Source organism: Gymnogyps californianus, chromosome 12 (assembly GCF_018139145.2).
Source record: "Gymnogyps californianus isolate 813 chromosome 12, ASM1813914v2, whole genome shotgun sequence".
Classification (NCBI taxonomy): domain Eukaryota; kingdom Metazoa; phylum Chordata; class Aves; order Accipitriformes; family Cathartidae; genus Gymnogyps; species Gymnogyps californianus.
This window is the reverse complement of record NC_059482.1, coordinates 12,342,075-12,362,652: the sequence shown is the minus strand read 5'-3', so window position 1 is coordinate 12,362,652 and position 20,578 is coordinate 12,342,075. Positions and strand designations below refer to the sequence as shown.

Genomic DNA, 20,578 nt, shown 5'->3' with positions numbered 1-20,578 from the left:
TGTGTTGCTAATTTAAGCCACTTGACAACAGGTTTCTTTTCCTGAAGACTTTGACCCTAGAAATGAGAATGTTACAAGTTGGAAACCTCTTTTACATGCCACTCATTCTTCTGAACAGCTTGTTACATCCCTGATATAGTCCATGTATTCTTTTTATCCATTCCTTGTCTCACAGTACACTTTTTCCTCGATCTGACATATTCTTGATTTACAAGACGAAGTTTTTATATCAGTGTTATTGGTCCTTATTTTTGTATGCTTTACTTTTTAGTTACTTTGTCATTGTTATTCTCTTGTATTTGGAACTCCTGAAGTTCCTCAGTTTTCTCTTAGCTTGACTAATTAAATGTAGTGTTACCTGAAAATTTTACTACCTCAGAATTCTCTTTTTAAATTCAGTAATAGCAAGCCCCACTACCAAAACTTTCCTCCAGTGAAAACTGCTTGTACTCACTCAAAAGTTGCAGTAGTATGACATTGTGACTTGAAAAACCTATAGGCATTAGTTAATGGCATATAATAGTCCTAGCATTCAGTAGATAGCACAGTGTCATTATTCTCAGTAGATTACAGGGCAGGTTTGCAGCATGATCTAGAAGCAAAGCAGAGCCCATTTCCATCTGTCTCCACCCTGAAGGACTCCAAGCTCTCAAAATATTTAGCTGTCCAGGGTAGTTAGTAATGAAGAGAGGAAATTTTGATTCATTATGAGACTCTACAGTCTCATTTCACAACTGCTTAATTTATTTACTAATCTCTCGAGAGGTCTTCTGAAGAGCAGAATATGTCTGTTATAATACTACTGTACTTCCCAAAACTGTAAGGTTGTGATACTGCCATAACTATCTTTTAGGTGTTTCTCAATCTAATTATGATTTATGGCTTTCTAGATTATCAGGCAGGTTTTCTTACACTTTTTCCTGTGACATTTCACTTTGCAAGCCAGCAATCCTTATTATCTAAAGAAAGCAGGTTTGGAATAGGTTTCACCATAACATCCTCTGTAGTAAAGACTGATGCAAAGCAATCAGTTAGTCATTAGCATTGTCATTATCTCTCTTAATTGCTCCCTTTTGCCCTTGAATACTCACTAGCTTAAACAACAAGAAACCCTTAAATAAATCTTTGTTCTGTTAGCTTTTTTTTGTGAGGGTTAAGCTTTTCAGAATCGATTTCAATCCTTATTTCTCTCCTCCAAATTTGATTTATGTATCCTTTGTCTTCAGTGAATTTTAAAATGTTTCCCCCCAATAGCCTGTTGGATGTTACCGTTCAGTCACACTTTTCCTTTTTCCTTCAGTGGTTCTCTTTGAATTCAAACTTCTGAAATGCCATTAATGGCATCCACAGCACATCTCATGGTTTTAACTTCTGATACGGATTTCCTGCCCTTTTTTTATTTAGTTGTAAGTTGCCTTTCGAAACTTAATTCCTGGGGCCTTTCCTTCTCCTGTCATCATAGGCATTATTTAATGGCTTGGCTGTTACATATTGAACTGTTACATGATGCCTCTTTATCTTGTTCCTTTTCTTAAAGCTTGATCTGTCAAGAAATAACTTAAAACATTAACAATCATCCTTTAGTCCAGGGAACTGAAATGGTTTGCTTGTAAAGTAGATGCAATGCACAACAGTCATATTTGGTGGCAACTTTTAGTTTCCCATCAATTTTAAGATACAAACTGATCTTAACTAATAGAGTTCTGGAAACCTCCAGTGAGATATGCATCTGAGCAAAGCTGTTCTTCTCAGGCTCACCACAATGGGTAATTCTGTTCCTTGTGGTCACCTGGCAGGAGCTGCAGATCTCAAACTCTGAAACTGTGTCTTCATACTGCAATGACAGCCACCTATTCCTCCTAAGAAGGGTAGATATGCTTATGTCTTGCAACTTATCCATGAGCTGGACAAGACTGATTACCAGCTAAGAGGAAATAATAAGTTTCAACATCTAGAACTTGTTTTGTTCATTCTGTCTTCAGTTTGTTTTATTTTGTTTTCATTATAGTTCTGGCCAGGAATAATGGATGAACTGTCAGAGCTGAGAGAATTCTATGACCCAGACACTGTGGAGCTGATGAACTGGATTAAGTAAGAGGATTTTTTCTCTATTTAAGTTAAATGCTATTTGTGTAGATCTAATGTTCTTAGTTATAGTGTTCTCCTTATTTGTCACAGCTCATCAGTGACCTCGGGTGACCCATGTTCATATGGACTATGGGTCCATAGTTAAGGATGAGTGGGCTGTCAGGAGGTTAGCATATTAACGGCTGTGGAGAACAGCTACATGCAAAGTCCCCCAGTCTGCTCTGCTCTGGTTCAATGTCGTGCTGCTGTGTTGCATGTGCGTCAAGGAACCAGTTAATCCATTCGCTCCCATAAGTACACAAAGTTTTCCCAGCCGAAAGAGGTAAATTTGGAGGTGTCAAGCTTCTTCCATCATATTATAGCTACCTCTTTACATTAATAGACCTTTGCAGTGAAGTAATTTTATTTATTTTTTCCCCTCAACCTGGTGTCCTTCTCTTTTCAACTTTATAATTTTAAAAAGCTTGGATGTACAGTTGTAGGGCTGGAAAATCTGTACTCTACAGTCTGTTTCTTGAACTTTAAAATAATCTAAATTGTTTATACTTATTAGAATTAATCCCAACATGTGTTCTAAACTGTAAACAAAATACTTGTAATTGAACTTGAACTTGCCACAGCTAAGCATAGGTGCAAAGTCTCTTTCAGGAGTATGAGTTAATCATTCCAACCCCACCTCATCACTTCTGCTTTCTCACAGAGCATAGGAAGGTATTTTTTAGATGGAAACAGTTTGGAATACTGCATGTAGAAGATGGTGAGAAAAAGGGCCAGGTAGGATGTTCTCTGGAGGACTGGGAATTTAAGGGATATGTTCTCTATTAACATACAGTAGCCACTAAAAACTTTCAGGTTAAGTTCTGAACAGATATATTCCTGGGCCTTGTATTTATTTGGAACTCTGACAAAGATTTTTTTTTTTTTTTTTTTTAAATCAGTTTCATGTTCTGGAGGAGAACATTCTGAAAGTAAATCTGCATTTACTACATTTAACATCATTGAACTATTTGAAGTATTTCCTTGGAGCCCTGTATTGTGTTTTCATATGCAATGAACTTCAGTGAAACCAGTCACCCAGCCTATTCTACCCATAGCAACATATTTACACTCCCATACTGTTGTATTTCTTTAATCCATAAACTAGGAGGAGTAATTTAGAAGTAAAATATATTACAAGCCTTCACTGACTTATGTTGAAAGCAGGCCATGTTTTTTTCCATCATTTAGAATCTTTGCAGCCATATTGACACGTTTTTGTGACGAATGTTTACCAGCCAGTTCCATTTAGCACTACTGTTTTATTAAAAGATGGTAAATGTCTGATAGTTCAGGTCTCCTGTGTACAATATATAGAGTTATATATAGATTTATACATAAAATATGCATGTGGAGTTATTCCCAGCCATGAACTGGATTTGACTGGATCCGATGAGAATAATTTTTCATATGTTCTTAGTGCTGAGAATGCTAAACTGGTGCTTGTCCTCTTTTCATTTTAAGTCATGACAGACAATTACAGAGGGAAATTTTCTACTTAGAATTTATTGTGTTTAGAAATATTATTCCTGTAAAGAAGAGTTAATTCTCTGTGCTTTAAATACAAGTCAACAAAATTTATGGTAAGTTTCTCAAAGTGGGACAGATTTTCTTAAGTTTTGATGCGTAAGAAAAATATTTTACTATACTAACACTTGATAGTTCTGCTGTAGTTAATGATTTGTCAAGGTTGGTGTCAGGAACTAATCATTCATTATTAAAACTCAGTATGAGAAGCTCTAATTTGTCATGTATAGCAGTGAATTAGGAATAACTCATCTGTCTTGCAATCTCTTCACAACAAGAAAACCCTTCTATTTGCTTAGATCTAAATGCGTATTAACTTGTCCAAATATACAATCTGAATAATAGCCAACTATTAGTTAGTCCACTGTGAAGTGTCTGCAGATGTATTTTTTACTCTTCCCCTTACTAAAATTACCATAGTGTTTTCAGGAAGATAAACTGGTTTATATCTTTACAATAAAGTTACTGCATAGTATTGGACTGCTTCTATTGCAGAGCACAATTTTTTACATAATGATCTTGCATATCCCAGTCTCTTGCTTTTTCCTATCCACCACCTCATTTTCTTAGCATTTAAAAAAAAAAAAAAAAAAAAAAAGAAGTCAAGAAGGTCCTGCCAGTGACCCAGGGATAGTTCACAGCTGTGTTCCCAGATGGGAGGTATATTAAAATTCTTAGTTTTGGTCTTTCTCCCTAAGACAACAGGAACAACATGCTCATTTGTGAGATGGGGAAGAATATCAGTAGAATGAGCAAATCAATAGCGTGAACTTCCCTACTCTGTTTACTTCTGGTAAGTGTTTAAGAAGCAATGTCTTCTGCCTTTAAAGGGGAAACCTGTCTAGAATTGTGGAATATTTCATAAGCAGTTACCAAAAATCATAGAAAAACTTCTTAGAAATCTCAGACAACAGCCAAAACAGTGGAAAAGTTAACTGAGACTGAGATTTGGCATAGCGTAGTTGTATGTCAACTGTATTTGAATCAGGTGTGGGGGACAAGCAGGCAAATTTTTATGTTAGTGGAAACCCCACAAATTTCCAAAAAGCTCCTAAGGTTACAAAAATAGAATACCCATCTTTCAATGGTGGTTCTTTAATTTAGTAATTTATATTAATGGCTATATTTTAATTTCAAGCCAGTTGTAAATTTTAACTCTTCGCTCTTACTTACATGCCTGATTTTCAAGGGTAATCACACTGAAATCAACACATATTCCAGACTTTAAAGGCAATATTACACTTTTTTTTTTTTTAATTATTGTTCTTAAATTCTTGGGCTTATCCTTTGTCATTGACTGATTTGTCAGTAAAATTCAGGCATGAACTTGATAGTGCCTGAGAATTAGGTTTATACCAACTGTGTAGGTGCACTCCTTTATGTGAACAAAGTATGCATGCATAAAATTGAGGCTGGGACTAACAAAAATGCATCTTGTTGCTCTTCTTTGTGGCTGTCGTTTTCCATTTTTGCAATTTTCAGTCTTTCCAAACCAGAGGGAAAAAAAAGAACCATGACAGTTTGAGTGAATATGCTTCACTGCCTATCATTTGCAGCTAAACCTGTAATATTTTCATATAGCATTCTGCAAATAAAAAGACTTTCTTTTAAAGAAAAAGAAAAATCTAACGTGGCATATTTGAGAACCCCTTTTCACAATCTCCTTTTCTCAAACCCCTTTGCTTTGTAGATTCATATCACACCCAGGCGCTAGTAAAGGAATAATCTGAGATTTTCAGATTTTATGGCTTTGAAAGCCAACTACAGGGTTCAGCTCTGGAGGACTTAATAGAAACAGCCATTTTATTTCTTATGATGTAACCTATAATTGCAACGTTGGCCATTCTGTAGGGCTTCCTTAAAACCAACTCACAATAATTCTTCAGCAGCTTAAGAGAAAGAATTACTAGCACTTTTAGAGTCTGTACAAGTAGTTCCTGTAAAACTCTTTCTATTTTTAATGAGTTATTCATTAGTATTTATATAATTCTCTAAATTCTTAAGTGTAGGTAAAGAAAAGCTTCATACGATGTATTATAGTGCTTAGTTTACCCATTAGTTCAGCTGTAATTAACTTGTTGAAAGCTTAGAGCTTCAAAAATAAATGAGATTATTTGTTCAAAATGCCATCAGGTCTGCTTGGAAGGACATTTAAATTACATAATGTAAATCAGTTTGACCTGTAAGTCCTTGTCATTATTTAGTGACATTTTGTACAGAATAAATTGTTTGCAGGTTGGACAGTGTGGTATGGAGCTTGGCAGAAAGCTATAAAAACAAATTATCCTTTCATTTTATACATCATTTGTTCAGACGTTTGTAAAAATTGCTTCGTTTTTCTGTAATAGAGAAGTGTCATTCAGTAGTTTGAAGCACATTAGCTGCCTTGGATACAGACCACAGAAGTTAGTGTCTGACTCAGGTAGGAGTATTAGAGACAGACGCTTGCAGGAAATGTAGAAATCCTCCTGTGCCTGACGAATGCTGGTTAATTGGCAAGTCTCCCTCTCGTGGCTCTTTCCGAAGATAAACGCTCGGTGACGGCCACCAGCTCAAGTTCTTTAAGATGTAATTAAGGAGGGCAGCCATTGCGTGAAGCTCAGCGTCACCTCCCAGCTTCCAAGTGTCTGTCCACAGCAGTGAAATCCAGTGCCAGGTTTGTGTTCTTGGCATGGCCAGTACAGCATGGGAGAAGAGTGCCTCCAGTAGCTCTGGTAGTAGCACATGTTGGTCTGGGAACCGTCTGAGCTGGCCCCAGTAAAATATGGACAGTGATATGCCTTAAGGTGTATAATTTTCTAGGACTTCAAATGTGTAAATCTGAGTCTCAGGGAAACACCAGCCTTCACCTGGAATACCTGATTTTGAACTCGTCCAGGACCAAGGCACATAAGCCAGTTTTTTGAAAAGCAAGCGAGGGTCACTAGGTTGCTTTTAAGGTATAGGAAGAGGAGGAAGTGATGGCAAAACTCTTAGCACCTGATAAATAAAGAATGCGCTCAGCTATATTTCACCCCTTCCGGGCCAGAGTGAATGCTTTTAGAAAGGGGAGGAATTGAACCCTGCATCTTCTACGTTTTTTACAAGCATTTTTACCAGTAAGTTATGGGAAAAGGGCACTATCACCATTTCCTCTAGCTTTCTTTTGTAAGACAAGAGGCTGCAGGCTGTTTCCGGGGAATGGGTTTTTTTGTTGTTGCTGTTTTCTTGTGGTTTTGCCTTTGGTACTTGTTGTGGGGTTTTTTAAGAAAGTTTGATTCTGCAAATTTGCATTATATCGGACTCTTTAGGAATCAGAGGTGCAGGATTGCCTTGATAAGGCCAAGTCAGGAGATAAGTACTGCAGAGCGTTATAAAATTTGAACTCATCGTGAACAACACAGAAACAGACTTTTCACACTAGAAGTTTCCTGGCCCAGGCATAAACACAGAAACATGTTGAAGGTGCTTTGAGAAGCATCATTTTCATTTAGGTGTCTAAGCTCTACCAAGTCCCTCTGCGAATCTAGTCCACATTCTTTTCAGCTTAGTCTAAAGAATAGTGCTTTCCTGCGGATTCAGGGATGAGTCCTAGCTGACAGCCTGTCGGGACCATTACATTTGCATGATATTAAATTCTAAGATGAATTCATTTCTTTTAATGAAACATTTACTTCATGACACTTGTGGCTTTGAATATTTTAAGTAAATCAGAAATTTTTAAAAGAGATTAAGTGTTTTCAGGCTTTAAAATGAAACTGGTTTTATCAGCTGCTGAAAAACTAGTCCATCAGTAAAGTTAAACTGGCCTATTAAAAATACTACCTCTGTCCTTCCTAGATGAGATTAATGTACCAGTGCAAGAATTTTTAGGAAGGGTTTGTAATTATTAATTCATTTGCTAAGCATAATCTCTTGAAAGGCGATAGTAAAATTTAATACTTGTCTCCTTAACGTTTTCAAGCTGATCATGGAGCTTAAAGAAGACTGAATATATATATAGCTGCAGTTTCAAAAGGCTCCCTAAAGTGCACCCCAAAGTGTCACAGTTATTTGACTGCTATAGGTGCCATATGTGCATGTATGTGGATGTTAGGCAACTATTCATATTCCTTTATAATTTCATTTTATTTGATTTAATGTATGCTTCTTTCTCTTGTTTTAGTCTTCACAGAACTTGTCATGGTTATATGCCTACTAAGCACTAGAAAACACTTAAGCATACTATGAACATTTTTAATTAGCCTAACTACAGTAGTCTCTGTCGCCTGGCATTTTTACTTTATCTTTTTGCTATGCCCTTCTGTTGTGTCTTTACATATATTTTGGATTGTCAACTTGTTGGGGGGAAGGTGAGCAAAAAATAATTTTTTCATTATGGGTATTTAAACAATCGTGAGATACCAAGACTGTTATTTAGATAACAGTTCTAGACATTGGCTTTGAATTTCAGAGAGATCACAGTACCAATAATGGACAGCATTTCTATCTGGCATCTTCTGCGTCCCCCCTGCCCCGCTCTTTGCAACTGGGGTAACTTTTTTCATAATTTCTCTCCCACAGTTGTCATAATAGGAGGATTAATGTCTCACATAACAAAGTTTTCATTCCAAGTGAATGGTGAATGCCAGGACAGTAACAAGAAGTTTTAGCATTCAGATTAAATAATCCATTTTATATAGAATACGTTATTTATCAGACACAGATCTAAGTCACAATAAGTTTCTTGAAATATTAAAAGAATTAGGATATAGAAATTTACAAACATTCAAAGGCTATATGAACCCAAGAAATACATGAGATATGGAAGTAGTTTGAAATTTTCAGGATCATGTTTTCCCTAAATTTCCTCATGGTGCATAGTAATTTTTTTATTTGCAGTTAGAGAGTATTATCGTGATTTATCCGCTTCATATTTGAAGAAAACACAGTTGCTTGAACAGTTTGCTCCCTGAACAGAGGAGAGGCAGAAAAATATTTTTCCAGTCTTTTTTTTCCTTCTGATGTGTAACAAGCAATGCAAAAATGCCCCTACAGAGACTTCCTCAGACTTATCAACATTTGTTTAGGTCAAACACTCCAAACACAGCAGTGTTTGCTGGGAGCATGCAGCTATTAGCAGGAGTGAAACTGTGCACTGGACGGACCTTAACTAATCATCCCCATTATGAGGATAAGAATCTGAGAGAGAGAACAAAAAAGGTAAGAGTATTCTGATTGTTTAAGCTAATTCTTACCCGTATCAGTGGCTCCGTTCCAGAAAACACATGCAATCTCTAATGGCACATTGCGAATGCCATCATGTGCTTTACTCATTGAACTCACTTATTTTCAGATACAGTTCCAGAATTTAACTAGTACTGTGAAACGTGTAGTACTTTGGGCATCTGCTAACTCACTTCTGGCAGCTGGTGTATGTCTGAATAACTGTACCTAGGTACTCAAGCTGGTTCTGAGTGAACTGGTTTGGGTACTGTTGGCATTAATAGATCCCGCTGCCCAGTTGGGCTGTTAAACCCACATGGAGCATTTCCTGATTTGCCTGATACTCCCTTCAGTTCCCAGACTAGCACATAACATTTTATATGGAAACCACCTTGAGAAACTCCACACAAAGCTGGGGAGATAGATAGTTTTAAACTATCCTTTCCTATAATTCAGACATTCTGAAAGTTTTACAGACATCTGCCAAGGCCTTTCTGCAGATAGTAGCACCATCCAGTGTTTTGTAGTCAGCAGCAGTACTATTGTGCATCATAGTAGCCATAACATAGAAACTCTAAGTGGCTACTGAATAAAGCTTTTTTTTTTTTAAATATTTAATTCAAATCACATGGATTATTCCATCTCAGTTCTTTCTCTGGTTCAAGATAAAGGAATCATGAAAGAGCAAACAAAGAAATAGTGGTAATGTAATGTGTCTTACAGCTTAGTTTTCTTCTATAGATTTATCAGATCTATGCCAAGAGATCTCCTGAAGATGTTTACAGAATACTGCGATCCTTTGGCACAGACTATGTGATCCTAGAAGACAGCATTTGTTACGAAAGAAGACACAGTAGAGGCTGTCGGTTACGTGACTTACTTGATATAGCTAATGGCCATGTAAGTATTATATACAAGATTTATAAAGAAAATACATTTTGCTTAACTTCTTTTTGAAATACAATTACAGTTTGAAGTAGCTTGGGTTATTTCCACTTCATCATGAGTGTGGGAGGTAAAATCTAATGGAGCCTTTAGACATTCTCAAAATCGCCAGATTGAACACTGCTTGCTTTTAGTGGTATTTGATAATTAAAAAAGGAGGAATTCAGCCTGGGCAAAACAAGTAATCACTTCCTGATGAGCTTCAGGTTAGTAGTACACAAACAGTGTTCCCTTTCAGAGTGTAAATCACTTCATAGCTTCAATTCCCTCAGGACCAGTGAATGGTTGCACTACTCCATTGTGTCACGGGAGTTTTCAAGCGTTTCTGGGGCTAACAAGGAACCACAGCAGACCGCATAACCCAGAGCAGATACGTACCTCTGGCAAATCAGCTTTATCCCTAATAGGGACGATACAATAAATCTTACTGTTTTAATGTTATTTTCTTCCTCCCACTTGTTTCATACAGTCACTGTTAAGAAATCTGGCCAGCCTGACCTTCTGAATGTGTTGTCGAGGTTGTTCTTAGCTTCTTGTTATTGCCTGTAACTGTGAATTGGCTACAGATATTTCACAAATCTATTCAATTTCATTACAGATCATGGATGGTTTGGGAGAGAATGAACCTGATTTGAAACCTTCGTTGTATCCTCGCTTCTGTGAGGAAATAAAAAAAACCCTGCCTTCTTATACCATACACTTCACTAGAGTGTTTCAAAACAAAACATTCCATGTTTACAAACTTGCTAAGCATAAATAACATCTCCAACCATGGCTTCAAGTTCAGTATTTTAACGCTAGGACCCACATTAGAAAATGCAGAAGTTTACAAACACGTTACATTTGTAAGACATTTTACATTGATGGTTTCTTGTTTAATTACTGTGATTCTTATTTTTTTAGACAGTTTAGTTTTGATAACATTCTTGATGTTGCCAAAATTTTCATATATTAATAAATAAATCTAGCAGGGACCATTTTGATTATAAAGTCTGACCTTCTGAATACCTAGGATATAGTTGTTTTCCAGTTTTAACTGATTGGAAGACACACAAAAACGAGCAGCCTGCACGACCACTGCAGAAGAGCTAGCCTATGAAGTTCTGCTCAGCAGTCTGGATTTTTACCATAAAATGATAGAAATTCAATGAAAGCAGGCCATGCGACTCCTATACTGAGTATGCATTCTTTGTGAATCCTGAAAATAGCCACAAAACTTGTTTGTTTTACAATCTGACCCTCTTTGACAGATCCTTGTGCTCTTTCAGTGCCTCTTTTTTGAATTCTTTGGGAATGTATGCGGATATGAGTTTCCGAGCTTGTGAGTGTGATTGCAGAATCAGTGAGTGCAGAATCAGCAAACAAGGTTGAAGAGTAAAACATGAATCATCGTCCAGCATTTTTAGTGATACAGAAACATACTGTTTTATAACGTTAAGCATTTAATGATGGAGCGTTATGTATTTCTAATGAGAATAAAGGTTGGAGCATGCTTGATACATGTTGCATGTTTGTATCCTCGTAAAATACATAAAGAACAAACAAAAAACCAAATTTCTCAGCTTGGATTCTCAGAACACTGTTTTCTGTATTTGCTTTCTGAACTACAGGGGATCCTTTTTCTCCCCATGTGAATTCCAGTAGGATACCAAAATTGAACACTGCCAACCTTACAAAAGAAAAATTCATCTCTACAATCAGCAGGAAACTTAGGTGTTTAAAATATGTTCAGGTATTAGAGCTTGGCTTTACGTTATTTCAGACGCAAAGCTATATATTTTAGCACAAAATCATTGTGTCCTTGCTCTTTATCCTAAAAAAATAGACTACAGTTATTTTAAACTGACTTGGAAGATTAAGTGAAGACAGGCCTCAATCCTGAGAATTTTGTGATTTGTTTGTACCCTTTGTCTTTTTACCGGCTAGAACTTTGTGAATTGTATTGACTTTCTAAATGCTATGTAGATAACACATGACTTTTGCTGTGTTTTAGCGCTGCTTTGGTTTTATATTGAAATTAGAGATTAAATCTGATTGAAAGTCTAACAGTACTCTCCAACTTTAATTAGACATCCACTAGGAGCATTTGTTTCTTATGAAAAAGAGAATTGTAATAATCAAGTGCCTCTAGGCCAATGTTGAATTAACATTTGAACACCTATAAGAGTGTTTGTGGCCTGTGCAAATAACTCAGTTATAATAATTACCACTGCAATTAATTTCTAATGATGGGAAACTTAAAGTGCTACTGATAGCAAACTCCACATTTAATTTAATTAAGATGTGTAATGAGATTAGCTTTCACAACTGAGCCGTGTTCCAATTCCAAACCATTTAAATGTTTTCCCTTTTCAGTTGTACCAAGGTAAATTACTGAAGAGATAGAGATGGTTATGTCACATGCTCAAACAATTTTATATTCAGTAAATACTCATTAAACAATGTTCAACATCTTTCTGCACTTTCAGGCTAACACAAAAGGAAAGTGGGCTTTATTCAGACTGTATTTAAATCAAACATTGACAGTAGCGAGGTTGTTAAACTGAGCAACTGAAACTCCTGAGTAATTTCTAGCCTGTATCCCTTAATGAGGTTGGAGACCACTGCAGTTTAACATAATACAATAATAAAACATTTTAATCAGTATTAAAACTTTAATTAGGCCTGTAACGATGCATGCCCATTCTTGCTGAAAGCACGGGTCAGTGAATTCCTCAATGAGTGCCTTACAGTAATTGAAAACAAGCACACGCAAGGGAAAGTATGTCTGGGCTGTATTGTCTGATTTTAAAATGTGGTTGTATCTTTCTTTAAAGGTGCAGTAACTTTCCTCTGATTGAAATGAGAGATTCCAAGATCCAGTGGTACCCTAGTGTTTTCAGAATTTACTCATAGGTAACAGCTGAGACTAAGAAGTCCTGACTGTAACAGTGATTACTTTTAAAATAGACTTTTTTCAAAAATACAGCCTCTAATGTTGCCAAAGGAGACATTTAACCTTTTGGTAGAAACTATCAGGTGCAAATTTTTTTGTTTCGTGTTTGGGTTGTTTTTTTAAAAACAAACTAGGCCCCAAGCTGCCATTGGTCTTGGGAAAGCGTAAAAACCAATGGCTGTTACCATCCAGAACCACCACAGGAACATAGTTTCTTCTTGCAACACAACATCCCCCAAAGTAGCACACCAGAAATTTGAAGTATTAGATACAAAGTATTTTGGAGATTGCTTAGCTCTTGCAGTTCACAGTCTTTAAAGCCTAGATAGCTTGTGACACTTTTAAACAATTCCACACGTTCCTGTATCAGAAAGATTCAACAGTGAAGGGAACGGCGTATTTCAGTGACTCTCTAGTTCAGCATTCAGAAGACCGATCTCCTTAAAATAGTAAAATAGAAAATGCCAAGGAACAAAACCACTTACCAGCTCAGAGGAAAGCAACACACGCATCACCACAGCCCTCGGAGAGAGGGAGCAGCTGCTTCTCTGTCCCTCATTTAAAGGCCTGCCCGCCAGAGCAGAGCATGCTGGGGAAGGCTGGAGCAGCGGTGAGCAGTCAGTGCTGGCGGAGGTGCGGGGCTGTGGGACTGGTGCCGAAAAGGGCTACGTGTCCTCTTCCTGGAGGTGGAGTGTAAGAGTCCGAGACTGGTAGGAGGTAGGTGGTGTTTTAGTTGTCTGATAATTATTTTCTCTACTTCCCGTGTCTTGCTGTGATCTATATTCACTGCGTTAGAATTGCGCAATTTTTTTACGAATAACTTTACCTGTTCCTGAACTACGTCATCCTGATGCACCTTATTTCCAAGGGGTTGCTGCGGCGTCACTGTTTCATTGCATTAAGTAGGATCCACCCCCAGGAACAGCCCTCGTGGCGACGCAGTTACTGAAGTCTTACAAACAGTTATTTGTAAGCAATGGGAGTGGCACCACCATGACTTCTTGTGTATGTTACCTGTTGTCCGCAAGGGCTTTTAAGCTGCGCATTATCAGCGGAATTGTTACTTTTTTTAGATCGCAGAGACAAAATGTTATCCAAGTAGCCAGACTGTTTTTAGGGGAGAAAAGCCTTTGACATCCATACGTGTATTTTCATTTCTTGTTTCAGTGTTCTGCTGGTGAGATCTAACAGTTATTTTATAATATGTTGTTGTAAAGAGATGTAATGACTATTGTATACTAAATAAATTGTGTAAATTGAAAATCACTTTTTTGGTTTTTCTGTTGGGATGGATTGAGAAAGGTGCAGTTACGGAATCGGCTTGGTTTCAGTCCATATGAAGGCAAGCAAAGTATTTTTCAGCAGGAAGTTTTGACTTTTCTCAAGCTTGTTACATTGCATCTATCACTGACTTTTGGAATCATTTTAGTGTTTTAACAGCTTGCTGGACTTCCTTTCTTTGTTACAGGTTAAAGGTGTATCAGCTATGATTTTTACCAGTCATCACCCAGTACGCTTTAACTTTAGCAAGGTCAGTAGACTGAGGCAGTTACTCCATTTAAGTAAATATAATTTGCATTGACCACTAGGGATCTGCTTGTTTCCACATTGGAGTTCAAGCTTTAGTATTCTTACTCAATGAAAAGAAACCAGCATTTTTGGGGAGAGAGAAGTGGCACATATCAGCAAGTGCTTTATTTGAATTAGGATGTCCTGATATAGGTAAGCTTTTAAAAGTCTAGGCATTCTTGCGGCAGGGAGAAGCAGGATGTGCAGAGCTATACATACAGCTGTCCAGCATGTCTTGTTCTCATTTGTGGCACCTGAGTGCAGCCACATCTTCACCTGTGTAGTACTACTCTTAAAGTGAGTTCCTTGGGAGTTTTGTCACCAATGTTAATTAGGCACAGAGAGGACTTCTGTAAGATTAATTTAATTAATGGAGTATGATCACCACATGGTATGCTTGCGTAGAGGGGATTCTGGGTTCCAGACAACCAGGTTTCTCAAAACTTCCTCGTTCAGCAGCAGTTACCGCTAGCGTGGTGCAAGCTATTTATTTAAATCCCTAGGAAATGGCCGTGGGTTTTAGCATTTCTGTAATTAAGAAAATGCTGGACTTTCTTCTGCTCACCTAATCCTGCTCCTTTTACAGCCACGGTTTCCCTTCTTAACCTGCTGGTGCGAGCGAGTAGGTCAGACCCAAGGACAATCAGCTTTCGTATGGCTTGGCTACATGCTGCATACTTGGAATGTGATTTTAAAAGGGGAAAACCACAAAGATTAATGTAGTTGACAGGCAGACAGATTAAATACTAATATCCACATGATTATTTAAATTTCAGACCTTTACAAATATTTTAAACTAAATAAAACGTTCTTACTACATGTTTAAAGTCTGTAAAGAACGTGGAAGAAGATTAATAAAAGTACCGGATTACTGAAAATCCCACTACCTAGGGACCCAATGATTTTTTTTATTCAATTTTTTTCCTTCCCCCTCACCCATTGTGAAGCTTTCTGTTGTCAAGCCAGCTGTTCCTCTTCTGGAGCCATGTCAGTGCTACGCTGTGATCAGCTTTGTTGCAGAGGTACTGAAATAGTTGTCTGTGTAAATGCAGAACAAGTGAAGATATGATTTCAGAAATTGCACAATAATTAAAAGAGCAGCATGCAAATTAAAACAGATAAATTAAGTGAACTAATTAGTAATCCCTAGAAAGAGGAAAAGTAGGTTTTAATAGGGCATGACAGCTGCAAATGAGTATGTCCTATTACCGAGATTGTATCTACACAAGTTCCTATAGGAGTTTTAAAATGTTTTCTGACCTTTTGTTTTATACTGTATATTCTGTAAAACGTATGGCTAACTGCAATTACACAAGCAGCGCCGAGATTGTGGTGGTGATTATGTTTGTTTACACATCAGTGCCATAGCTGTAATGGGGGAAGAAGCAGTAGGAGAGCGGCAACTTCAGGTTGGCTTCCAAATTCCCTCTTCGGGAACGGCAACAGGCGAAATCTCAATCTCTGCAACTCTGCCGGCACAGCCCAGCTGCCCGCGTGCCTCCCAGGCATCAAGCTACAGAATTGTGTTCAGGCTGGCTTTTACTCTCACCCAGTGACCAGTTAAGTACGTCATGGATGGAGTAAGAGCTTCAACAAGTGGGACCGACAGCTCCATATCCCAGAATACTCAGTAGTCAGGTTATTTGGGCACATGCCAGGAAAGGGGAGAGAGTTAAATTTTTTCCCAGGTGCTCAGTAATTGGTTTAAGTGCGACGCATTCAGAGCAAAGCACCGACTCCTCTGCCGATGGCATTTTGTGGTAAATGTCAACTTGGTGTTCATGCGGGAATGAATTAAGATCACAGGCTGGGGAGGAAAAGGAAAGTAACTGAACTGTTTTGAGATGTGTTAAGTGTCTTGCAGTTTGTCCTGCCCGTCAAGCCTGGAGATCTTTTGACCATCTACCCACCTTCAGTACCAGTACAGGTGCCCTACTGCACACTATTGCACATCGTGAATGGTAAGGCTCACAGCACGCATCCTACAAGTCAGCTGCTTCTCAGCGCCTGAAATCCCAGAACAGGGCATAAGCCTATGGGTAACACAACTTCAGGAATTCTATTGCATGTAAAGTTAAGGATTTCTTCTGTCTTAGACTAACTGCCTATCTGTTGCAAAAACCAGAACCATGCTCCATGCAAAAAGCACTTGGGCATCTGAGAACAGTACTGCTCGGTGGCCCCAGCCAGCTGCAGCCCTCGGGAAAACTCCGAAGCAGTAACATGTCTTTTGAGTGTGTCACCAGGGCTTGAGTCCACACATCAATTACAAGCGACTGCTGCTTCCCTCAGCTTTTCAGACAGAACAGCATGCATGACTCAAGTATCTCATCAAAGCTGAGAGAGAAATAATTCAGCAGAGTCCAAGCTGTAGTCAACCTTAAATATATGCAAGGAAGAGACATCATATACAGATGGCTTATTTATTATTTATATGGTGCCTTAGATATGCATGACAGTTCACAGGCAAATAAAGGCAGTCCTTGCCCCAAGGAGCTTACAAGCTAAATTAAATTAAAACCAGCCAAAATGACAGCATAGCCATAGTTATGGAAAGAACACAAGGTATGCAGACAAAATTACTGCTGTTTGGGGAAGGAACAGATTTTTGTGCATAATATATATTTACTTCATTTTCCATATCCTGGTTGTGACTGCTATGATTATGAAATGAAGAAGCTGACATACCCGACTTGTGAACAGTGCAAGATATTTTAGCCTATGTTTCCTCACAGGTAAACGTATCAGTAAAATCACAAAATGATAGCCTAGGTACCGTCTGTGAAGCAAAACTATTAGGTATGGGTAAAAATGGCAGTTAGCTTTTCCAGATGAAAATGCCACATCATCTGCAGTGTGTAACCATCGGTTAATTGTCTGCTCAAGATTTTCCAAAGTGTGTCACAAATGCATGCAAGAACAAGATACCGTGTGAACATTTCTCACTTGGGAAACGTGCAAATTAATCTAGCCTGCAGACTGCATTGACCTATTTGCTTGTTTTTTAATTTATGTAGAAAAATGAAAGCCAGACCTCCCAACACAAACTACTGATGCAACTGTAAGCACAGCAGTTTTAATGTTTTACAATACATTGTTTTATGCTTTGTTTTAATGAAAGAAAGTGTCTTAGAATCCATGATATATTCATATTATCAGCTGATAATATATAATTTACATATTCTAAAGAAACACCACAAAATAAGATTGTGTTCTTGCCACACTTTACTCCATTTATATATACAAGTGGTCTCAATTTAAAAAAAATAAATAAAATTAATTTTATGGAGCCTTCTCTCTTCCGAATTTTGTTAGGTTTTAAAAAAAAAAATCCAGCATACTAGCTGGACATTAAATCATCTGAAAAGGGACCGATAATTTAGAGCATAATATTCCGCCCCCTGCAACCGCTGTTAGTTTTTCCCCCATGTTTCTCTGTCCCCAGTTGATCCCGATTTTCTACTAAAATGTCTCTGAGGGAGGCCTGTATTATTATGTGCTGTCATTCATGGTTTTTGGAAAATTACCATCTTTGAATTCTTAGACTTTTGGCAGGTTTTGTTTATCACAGGCTTTTAGTTTTACAAGTCCCAGTGCTGGGTGAAGTTCCTTTTTTGGATACAGGAAAGACTTTCAGTCTTCTGACATCCTAAAGACACGGGGCATTTTGACAACCTCCAAGGGATGCAGGGTTTCTTCTTCACTGAAAATGCATCTATATCCCCAGTCAGCTCTTCCTGGCAAGGCATTACCTGGCTACAATTGTAGTTGGTCAGTGCTTCTATTAGAACAGTCAATCTCCAGCCTCTCAAACCTAATTCTTGCAATGCTTCTATGAAAGGAGGTTTAGCAAAACGTGAGGGACAGGATTGTAGATGCAAATGACGTGGTTCAGGCCGGTCCTTAGTTTAGGCTCAGTTTAGTAGCCCATTAGGAATGAGAGATTATGGTGAACTGTGGTGTTTGCTACTGAAATTCCTAACTAGTGACCTTTGAGGCTAGTATCTTAGAAAACCTGGCCTTTTAATTAAGAAAAGTATTTAGTTGCAAGCCGCTGACTTGATGTGTTGTACCTAAATTCAGTTTCTGCATTCATATGACAGCATAAAGGGATTTCATTAAGTTATAACTTATGGATCACCATCCGTGCTGCTCCATTCCTTTACCTGGATCCATGGACTCTCATCTGCACTATGTTCAGTGAGCAGGTGCTGTAACTGAGGCTCAGTCAGGGAAACAAGATGGCTGTAATACAACGTGGACTTTATTTCCACCAGAAAAAGACAATGTGCTTTTTTTCTTCAAATAACTGCTAAAGCTCCTACTGAAAACAGTACACACAGCATGCCGCCTTCCTGCTTTGAGCACCATCTTAGCTTATGTACATAGGATCTCTCAAAGAGTCCTTCATGACCTTAGTGACAAAAAAATCTATTTCTTAAACACTGTATGTGAATGACTAAGTACCCCAAATTCTCCCTTTGTTCTTCCCAGTAAGTTTGTATCTCCAAACGTAAATGTCCAGAATGTCCCAAGCTTAGCTCCTACTACTAAATTTATCAAATAGATGCAAAGTGTGGCTCATTAGCAGGAACGTGACCACCTCTCGTAACAGGGAAAAAAAGGGAGGGGTGGGGGTAGTACATAGCAGGAGCATGAAAAACTGTCCTTCACCCTTGCTTCCAAAACTCTGAAAACAGTACACTTGGTAATCTACAGGTCTTCTGCATCTATATGTGAGTACAGTTCACTTAGTTTCTCAAACTTTGGTCCCCACTCTTTAATGTCATCATACACTATACCCTCATCCGGTCCAGAGGAGCTGAGGGTACTGAGACTGCTAGCAACCGAGCCCTCTCCTTCGGTGCAGAACACCTGCGCTGAGTCTTGGGGCACGGCCTGGGGATGACGGTCGGCATCTCTGACAACATCTGACAAGTACTGACCAAAGTCTGCGCTGGCCAAAGAGGCTTCTGTACTCGCTGGTGGCTTGGTCTGCTCCTGCGTGCCTGGGGACGCGTCACGGAGAAAAATGATTGGTTTTGTTGGTTTTTCTTTCTTCTTGTAGAGGGAACAGGCTGGGCTGGTTTGAATAGACACCTGCAGTTCTGCCATGTTGTATGCATCCTGGAGTGAGAAACTGTTCACGTTAAATTAATACTCTCTATAGCTCCCAAAATCTCCTGTTCTAGTAGAAATAAAGAAGGAACAATCCCAAGGCAGTCTGTTTGGAGTGAACAAATGAAGGACTGGCTTGTTCAACCAACTCTGCCACCTACAAGGCACCTCAGAAAGCCAAAACCCACCAAGCAGATGAGAATGCAGGAGGAACACCGGTGCAGCCTGCACTACTACAGTTAGGTTCAAAATCAAGTCCAATTTCATATTAGAAGCTAAATAAAAATGACAGAAATGCCGTGATTTTTGTGCCAAAATTCAGATCTGAATATTTTATCATCATTAAACACTTGATACCGAGCCTGGTGACAAAAGTGAGAAAGGATATTCACAAAAGAAATCCTTCTGCATTAGTAGTTCAAACATCTACTGTGATTTCTGTTAACATTTTATCAATCTGTGGAGCAATGGCTAGTTATGTTATAGGGAAGTGGCATGATTGTAAAAGCCAAGTAACTACCTATGACAAAAAAAAAAAAAAATTCCCTTCTAGCGCAGCAGCAGTTAATGCTGTCTGGTGATTGTGCCACAGTTCCTGAAGCGCAACTTCGGTCACTAAAGCTACCAATACCGTACCCGTTCGTTGCATTAACTGCTCAGAATCTTTATGGCAGCTGAAAGAAAGAAAAGCAGTGTTGTCCTTCAGCATCCTTCACCTTCCTACAATCCAAAGGTTGTGTCTCTGGACTGACTTACAGGCCAAAGAAGAATGTTGACAGGCTGTGTGAGACAGAATTCATTAGAGCAAACAAGTAATTATTTGTATTGCTCATGCTGTTCATCTGAATAGTAGCCATCAATGACAGAGCTGTCAAATCAACACGTTCCAAAAGATTACATTTATTCTCTCGCATGTTGAATTGCGCATAACCATTTTCTAAGAGATTATCCTAGGTAATCTTGGTGAGCTTTGCTGCATTTCAAATCGGAGACAGAGAACTGCTTCAAAAAAAACCCCGCTTGCAATCAAGCAGCCATGTAAGTGGCAAGACTAGGGTTTGGGACAGGGCTGTAACACAGCGTAGCTGCTTATTTCCATTCATCCAGACTAAATACTGTTAGTGATGCACAATGTGAGACCTGCAGCGCAGATGCCTATCTTAGGCATGTTCTAAG

The 20,578-nt window shown here is 38.4% G+C and overlaps 2 protein-coding genes across 5 annotated transcripts in view; one reads left to right on the top strand and one right to left on the bottom strand.

Moving 5' to 3' along the window:
• DPY19L3 (dpy-19 like C-mannosyltransferase 3) overlaps positions 1 to 13,981 on the top strand; it is a 39,299-nt gene extending 25,318 nt beyond the window's left edge. For 3 of the 4 annotated variants that reach the window (XM_050903972.1, XM_050903973.1, XM_050903975.1), the window contains 4 exons: positions 2,009 to 2,091; positions 8,700 to 8,832; positions 9,577 to 9,735; positions 10,379 to 13,981. In XM_050903972.1, the coding sequence (XP_050759929.1) occupies positions 2,009 to 2,091; positions 8,700 to 8,832; positions 9,577 to 9,735; positions 10,379 to 10,540 (537 nt within the window). In that variant the 3' untranslated portion in view covers positions 10,541 to 13,981. The remainder of the gene's footprint in view (positions 1 to 2,008; positions 2,092 to 8,699; positions 8,833 to 9,576; positions 9,736 to 10,378) is intronic. The other variant, XM_050903974.1, reaches the window with a different exon arrangement.
• Positions 13,982 to 16,744: 2,763 nt separating this feature from the next.
• Positions 16,745 to 20,578, bottom strand: part of LOC127021137 (neural-cadherin-like) — a 70,829-nt gene continuing 66,995 nt past the window's right edge. The window contains exon 33 of the mRNA XM_050904069.1: positions 16,745 to 19,411. Coding sequence (XP_050760026.1) covers positions 18,998 to 19,411 — 414 coding nt within the window. The 3' untranslated portion in view covers positions 16,745 to 18,997. The remainder of the gene's footprint in view (positions 19,412 to 20,578) is intronic.